This window comes from Leptonychotes weddellii, chromosome 3 (assembly GCF_054177405.1).
Source record: "Leptonychotes weddellii isolate Sample4059 chromosome 3, ASM5417740v2, whole genome shotgun sequence".
Lineage (NCBI taxonomy): Eukaryota > Metazoa > Chordata > Mammalia > Carnivora > Phocidae > Leptonychotes > Leptonychotes weddellii.
In genome coordinates, this window is record NC_138371.1 from 49,749,187 (window position 1) to 49,757,265 (window position 8,079).

General features: G+C 36.0%; 1 protein-coding gene across 1 annotated transcript; it reads right to left on the minus strand.

Annotated features, from left to right (window-relative positions):
* Window positions 1–420: 420 nt before the first annotated feature.
* Window positions 421–7,848, minus strand: PJVK (pejvakin). The gene is made up of 6 exons (XM_006733236.3): window positions 6,952–7,848; window positions 5,494–5,689; window positions 4,397–4,538; window positions 2,582–2,699; window positions 1,051–1,149; window positions 421–834 (listed from the first exon to the last, which is right to left on the minus strand). Exons 1-6 carry the CDS (start codon window positions 7,160–7,162, stop codon window positions 542–544), a joined length of 1,059 nt encoding a protein of 352 aa, XP_006733299.1. The 5' UTR covers window positions 7,163–7,848; the 3' UTR covers window positions 421–541.
* Between the last annotated feature and the right edge of the window lie 231 nt (window positions 7,849–8,079).

Here is an 8,079-nt window from a genome sequence, read left to right on the forward strand (position 1 = left end):
CCTGTGAACTGTGTCCATAAAACCCCACACTGAGCTCAGTGTGCTTTTCATCTGATACCACAATTAAACATTTAGGATTATATTAAATTATTAACACATTTTTCTCATTTTACCAGACCTAGGGCAATGATTAAAGCACCATAAAGTCACCACTTTTAACCTCCTGTCTTTCTTAAATATTAAAATTCAATTAAAGATAAAATTGATATTTAGAAAAATCACTATGTAAAGTTATCTAAAACAATAGCCGAATCCCAAATATAGTTCTAAAGTAACTGGAAGATTTCATGAAGGAACATCTATATTTTGAATTTTGCATTTAAACCTTTTTTCACATAAGTAATATTAATCTTTATGATAATTTATAGGGCAGACTCTATTATCATCTCCATGTTTATAAATGAAGAAAATGATGCCCAGACAGGTAAATTTCTCTTTCTTCTCCCTCTTTAATTTGCCACAATTCATCAAAGCATACCTAGATGATTTTGGAAAGGTGTGTGGCACAGTTGCACCTAAAACACTACATTCACTTTCCATTTTATTTCATCCTCTTGTGCCAAACATCAAAACAAGGAACCGCATGAAGTCTCACATACTTATGCCCATCGACAGAGCACTGAAAGCACCCATAAACCGTCTCCCTTTTAAAGTTCCCCATTCCACAGAGTATGCAAGGTCCTTTTGGAATGTTGTGATTAAGCAAGTTAACTCGGATATGAGTCCCTTCTTTGAGAGAAATATCAGTCATGCTGAGAGGTTTGTCATAGTAGTCAGAAAAAAGATCATCTAAGTACAGCTGTGAACGAGAAATGGCATCCATCACTCTTCTATCTGAAAGCACAAAAACAGAGAAATGTGTTAGAAGTCGCATAAGAAATATAAAACCAACCCGCCTTTATACGTACATGAATCTAAACCATCAGTCATGAAATGATTTGGCTTTTAAATTTAAATTCCTCCTTAACAGACAAGGAGTACTGATTGGATAAATTTGAGTATTAACCCGAGAAGAAAAGAAACATTTGGAATACTCTTCAACAGACATACTTCTCTCAAATAGAATATTCCTCAGTCTGTAGAGCAGCGCGAATGTTGGGGTTTCTTCCCTCTCAAATCCTCCTTTTGACACTGAAGTGACACAAAGGTCTATAAAAAAAAATTTTAGATGTTATAACTTGAACAACTCATTTAATTGCGAGTTTTAGTTGTGGCTGATGAATCCTGGTACATGCCATTCACTGTATTTTTTAAGTTAAATTTTATATGTTTTTGGAAAAGCTAATATTCACATGGTACAAAATCCAGACTACAAAAGGGGGATACAGTAACAAGTCTCCAGTCTACCCTGGACCCCAGCCTCAGTTTTCCACCCCAGAAGTGACCACTGTTAAGTTTCTTAAGTATACTTCCAGAAATACTCCATATATTTTACAAGCATAAAAGAATATATATATGTATGTATGTATACACATAAAATTATTTAGGCTCAAATAGTTATATACTATGCACATTTCTTTAAAATGTCCCCTAGACGTTATTCCATGTCAGGCTCTATATCTCATTCTTCTTAATGGCTTCACAGTATTCCATAGTTATGAATGTACCATTATTGAACTAGTTACTGATAATAGATCTTAAGGTTATTTCCAGTCTTTCATTATCACTAGCTAAATATCCTTATACCCATATCACTTCCCATATGTGTAAGTATATCTGTAGGATAAATTCCCCAAAGCATATGCACATTTTAAATTTTGATAGCTATATCAGTTCTATCAGTTTATACTCCTCCTAACAATCAATATAATTGTAAAAACCTACATCTGAAGTGTCCCAAATAGACTGTAATTAGCATGTTTTGTCATGTTTCTGGACTCCCTATTCTCTCCTCCCATAGAACTACAGAAACAAAAACAGGTCTAAAAATGTTTATAAATTACCATGGCTAGGGGTCTCCCTTGCCTAGTCCTTTGAGGTGGCTGGCCTCCTAATCTTAAAGACCTGTGAAATGTCGAAGTCTAAAGTGAGCTGCACTGAGGTATTATATAAGGTATACAGGTATTCTGTAAGGTATATAAAGACAATTTTACGGTAAGTGTTTATATTGTCAAAGTTATTTTTTAGGGAGAGTTGGGGGGGAAGCTGGGTCTATGAGGGGTAAAACTGAAAAGAATTTGTCTTTGGCTATCTTAGCTTGGACGCCCTGACACCGACAGGCATCTTAAATATCTACCCACTCCTCTATTTGCCATCATCAAAAACGACCTATTAGAAGATCATCTATTATCTCCCCATGTAAGTCAAGGAATACTTTGTCAGTGGATTGCACTTAAGCTCTTATCTATAATCCTAAGTGGGGTGGTAGGGAGTCTGCAGCTCTCACCAAGAAGCAGAAAAGAGGTAGTGGGTAAATAGGACCAGAGGGTCCTTCCCAGCTACTGGGAAGGCATAAGATTGACAGTGCTGTGAATATCATTCTTCCACAATTACACAGAGAGAGTATGTATGTGCTTGTTTCTCATTAAATTCTTCTTAAAAGTATAATCATTTCAGTGTTGCATGCAAATCATTCACTTACCAAAGGCACCATCCAAGTAAATGAAGAGTTCAAAAACGCTGAAAGCTATGGTTGTGTGTGCTGGAAAAACAATAGCTTTGTCCCTTCCCTTGGGATTCTGTTCATCCGTAAAATGAAACTATAGTAAATAAGTAAATAACATTATTAAGGAGGATAACACATAAGGATAGCTTTTTAGAGAAACAAAACATCTCATACAATCTTACTATTAAGACAAAAACCAATTACCCCATTGAATTTAACCAAGTCCAAATGGTCCAGTGGGGTCTCACGATCTAGGGACTACCACGCACCACCACCTTCTCACTAACATTGGTACTAGGGCCAATGATTAGTGCAACCGCAACAGTAATGTTGACATAGACACCTTTTCTTTCAACCACAAACCAACTATTTAAGTGCTACAGTTGTTTTCAGCCTACTCTGTCAATTGTTCTAAAGCCCCTGGAGTTTTCAGCAGCTTTCCAAAGCAATCATCAACTTCTTTACCAAAAAAATCTCCAACAATTAAATAAGTGTTTCAGTTTGTGCCCCCAGAATGGTCCAGTGTTACACAACTCACTGGACAGCTAAATGTAACCACTGAACAGAACTTTTATTTGCAAAGATTCCTGAAGTTTTTCATTGAACTCTAACAACTGATTTTAATAAGACCAATCGAGTCATTATTATGTGTCATTATTATATGAATGACAAAGACAAATAATGCTAAGCTGAGAACTAAACACAAATAACTTCCAAGAGTGTTTTTTAAGGTATTTAACATTGAATGAAGCATGTTTGTTTAATTTTAGAAGAATTAAAATAATATAAAATCAACTTCTAAAAATTCAAGTATAAAATACATCACTTAAAAAGAAAGTCAAGAATTCAACATAAGCATTCAACTTTTATTTTTTTTTTTTTTTTAAAGATTTTATTTATTTATTTTAGAGAGAGAGAATGAGAGACAGAGAGCATGAGAGGGAGGAGGGTCAGAGGGAGAAGCAGACTCCCTGCTGAGCAGGGAGCCCGATGCGGGACTCGATCCCCGGACTCCAGGATCATGACCTGAGCCCAAGGCAGTCGCTTAACCAACTGAGCCACCCAGGCACCCTATTCTTTTTTTTTTTTAAAGATTTTATTTATTTATTTGACAGAGAGAGAGAGACCGCGAGAGAGGGAACACAAGCAGGGGGAGTGGGAGAGGGAGAAGCAGGCTTCCCTCAGGGCAGGGAGCCCCATGCCTGGCTCAATCCCAGGACCCTGGGATCATGACCAGAGCCTAAGGCAGACGCTTAACGACTAAGACACCCAGGCACTCCTCAACTTTTATTCTTAAAACATCATTTAAATAATCATAGGAGGGACTCCAGTATACATTATTTCATAAGGATTAATGTTTTGTTTGTATTATAATACACATTTAGAATCGAAGTTTTCTTGGATTTTTTAAAAATTCTAAAACAAAACTATCACTGTGCAAAATCCTATATACACTTGTAGCTCTTTAATCTCAACATTTGACAAAATACATACATCTCTTTAGAAATTGAGTACTTTTTAAAAAAATTCCCATTGCACATTTTTAGCAAGAGAAACCTAATGAGGGGCGCCTGGGTGGCTCAGTTGGTTGAGCGACTGCCTTCGGCTCAGGTCATGAGCCCAGGGTCCTGGTATCGAGCCCCACATCGGGCTCTCTGCTCAGGGGGAAGCCTGCTTCTCCCTCTCCCACTCCCCCTGCTTGTGTTCTCTCTCTTGCTGTGTCTCTCAATGTCAAATAAATAAAATCTTGGGGAAAAAAAAAAAGAGAGAAACCTAATGAGTGTGGTTTACCCGCATGGCTTCCCCGCGAATTCCAGCATGCACAGACAGTGAGCACTGTCGTGTAGTTCGAATGCTTTCCATGACCACACACAATACTGCCTTTCTGCTGCTCCTTGTCTGACGTATCAAGCTGTGGTCAAAATTAATTTTTCTAGAATAAAGAATAGAGATAGTCACAAGAATCTGTCACATCTAATTACATATAATCGAGTACATTTCTTTTTTTTTTTTTTTTAAGATTTTATTTATTTACGACAGAGAGAGACACAGCGAGAGAGGGAACATAAGCGGGGGGAGAGGGAGAGGGAGAAGCAGGCCTCCCGCTGAGCAGGGAGACCGATGGAGGGCTCGACCCAGGACCCTGGGATCATGACCTGAGCCGAAGGCAGACGCTTAACGACTGAGTCACCCAGGTGCCCCAATCGAGTACATTTCTTGCTGTCATGTGTTACTCATTCATGGTCCACCTTAACTAAAAGTAAATCAAGGCAGGTCTAATACAAATCAGAAAATATGCTCAATAGCTACTAGTAATCTGCCTCTCCTTTCACTTTTCTTAAAACATGCTTATTATAGGAGTCTGTCGGAAGAGATTCCCTTAGTATATTTGTTGCAAGCAGATTAGTGTATTCCTTTTTTTTTTTTTTTTTAAGGACTTATTTATTTTTATTAGAGAGAGCGTGCAAGCAGAGGGAGGGGCAGAGGGAGAGGGAGAGAGAGAATCCTCAAGCAGACTCCCTACCAAGCACAGAGCCAGACACAGGGCTCAATTCCAGGACCCTGAGATCATGACCTGAGCTGAAATCAAGAGTCGGCTGCTTAACCGACTGAGCCACCCAGGCACCCCAGTGTATTCTTTTAATCTAATAATTTAGCAAATGGGTACAGGACCAAAGCAATTTTGTGGAAAAATGAAAAATTCTGTTTACACCAAGTGATTCTGGATATCTACCCATATCTAAAGTCTGGATGTATTGCTAATTTGTAGTTTTTCCAACAAATAAAACAAATTATCCTGAATGCTTTCAGCATTCTTTATAACAAAGTTTATACAATTAAAATATTTAATGAAAACACTGAAGCATATTAAATATTATTCTACTGACCGTGTAGTAATTTCCTTGAGTAACGTTGATACTTCCACTTCATGTTTGGTCACCACACCAAATGAAGCTTTAACTGCAACAGAATCTGATCCAGTGACGTTAATCCCAACATCATTCACAATATGGTTGCCTCGTCTTCCATAGAGGGAAACATCTGATTCATCTTCATAATTCAGTAACTGATAAGATGAAATACCTTTATGGAAAGGAAATCAATATTTTTAAATGTCTTGATTTCATCTAACATAGATTATATATAGTAATGCATTAATTTAGTATTTAAGACTCCCTTACATAAATGTTGAGAAAGGTGACATCTCAAGCCAAGATTTAAAATAGCAACTCATTTAAATTAAAAAACAATAAATATATTTACATAAATTATGACTTTATTGTTAAAACATGTAAACATTTTTTTTGAAGATTTTATTTATTTATTTGACAGAGAGAGAGAAAGTGCATGCAAAAGCAGGGGAGGCAGCAGAGGGAGAAGGTGAAGCAGGCTCCCCGTTGAGCAGGAAGCCTGACATGGGGCTCGATCCAGGGACCCTGGGATCATGACCTGAGCCGAAGGCAACGCTTAACCAACTAAGCCACCCAGGCGCCCCAAAACATGTAAACATCTTAAAACATGTAAAATATCACTCCTGCTAGAAAATGAACTTTTTTTAAAAAAATTAATTTTTTTATTTGAGTGTAGTTAACACACAATGTTACATGAGTTTCAGGTATACAGCATAGTGATTCAACAAATTTATGCGTTATGCCATACTTACCACAAATGTAGCTACCATCTGTCACCATATAATACTATTAAAATATTATTAACGAAAAAAAATTTTTTTAATTAAAAAAATAAAATAGCAACTCAATTAATTTAACAACAACCAAAAGATAGAGTACTTAAAAGAGAACTCAAGTTCTTTGTTCCACCAAAAGAACTCTGTAAGCTGTAAGATCCACTGAGTGGTTGAAAGAAAATCAGTGTTTACAACAAATAATTTGTCAAAATGTCAATTCATTTTCTAATCTAGCCTGTAAAATACATTTCAGTTTACCAACTACAATAACTGAATCATAAGAAATAAATGTAAATTACTTTCATCTCATTTGACCCTGTAAAGTAGGTAAGACTAAGTAATACCCCACTTTATAGATGATGAAATATATTATTTTGTCATATTCTAAGTTGATTCAGTTAAAACAGTCGATGAAGTATTTGACATAAAATTATACAATAAATTTCACAAAATAGGTTGGAAAATTATTCAACCAATAAGAGATTTGATACTACATAAATTTAGATATTATTAATCTTAACATTAATACTATTATCATAAGAAAAGTTGCTTTTATAAATGTGCAAATATTACAAATATTAGTATATACAACCGATGTTTAGATTGTCAGTAATATAGCTGAATGAGTCGTCACTCCCAAACAGATATTTAAACTTACCGGCTGAAATTTCTCTGTCTCCTAGAAGAATATCTTTCAGTGTAAAAGGTGTTGAGGTAAATTTATATCTAGGAAAGAGAAAGCATCGCTTCTTTTTTACCACCAGACTTAGAGGTTGGTATTTGTCAGCCTCACTGAGGCTTGGAACAGGGACTAATCTCCCTCCATCTCCAACTTGCTTGACAAAGCTCTTGGTAGCAGCCGCAAACATATTAATATGGTATCAAGACGTCATCAATTGCAACCCTCAGATAACAATCCATACTTTCAAAGAAAACCAGGCACAAACCTAAGACTTACTTGATTTTAAATATAATTGAACATATTAAAAATACAACGCCTGGTTTCACCAAGTAGCTTACCAGTGTACAATTCACAACACTGTCTCTCCTGGTGTGCTCAAGTAATAAATTATAGATCAACGGTGTTAAATGATACCCTGAGAGCAAGTCAATTTGGAATTGCAGTCTATAAGCACTAAAACATATGCAGAAAACTACTGAGCTTAAAATACTACCAATGTCCTTGATGAGGGTTACTGTTGATAGTAGTTTGTCAGTTTTGAGGAAACCTATAGACCTATGGGAACAATGCAGTTTAGGCACTAACATTAGCCCTGGCTCCCATCTACAGTGGACCTAGTCCAAAGGGAATTCCTTCACAACTTCACCATGCCAATTGTGACAACAGTGAAGTGCTATTTTGAATCCTTAGAGTATACAGTTCATTCATTTTCCTTGTATGCTACAAAACCAAGTGATTAATATAAAATATAAATTCACAGAATATAGAGAAGCAGTTGCACGCAGATTTTTATGAAATAACAAATGAAAGCCATATTACATATATAATAAATGCAGAAATAACTAATACTCACATATATAAATATAAACTATGATTTAGGGGTTTCTTACTCTGTAGCTGGCACATAGACAACTCTTTGAAATAGTGCATTTATTTTGTTTCATCATTATTACCTCAGTTACTCAACCTTTAAAGAGAGCTATATCACGTTTGGGCTTGTTTTTAAGATATCGGGGCAAAAAATAAATTTTAGAAACAAATTTGAGTGCTGAAATATTGTACTGCCATAGTTATGTGGATGTTAATATGTTTTGAAAAAGTGGC

Bases quoted from the DNA above. Each gene is read 5' to 3' on its own strand.
- PJVK (XM_006733236.3), bottom strand. From the start codon at position 7,162: ATGTTTGCGGCTGCTACCAAGAGCTTTGTCAAGCAAGTTGGAGATGGA. The intron at 5,690-6,951 runs GTAAGTTTAAAT...CTTTCCATAAAG, and splicing joins AGACAGAGAAATTTCAGCCG to GTATTTCATCTTATCAGTTA. The intron at 1,150-2,581 runs GTAAGTGAATGA...TTTTTTTTATAG, and splicing joins TTACTTGGATGGTGCCTTTG to ACCTTTGTGTCACTTCAGTG.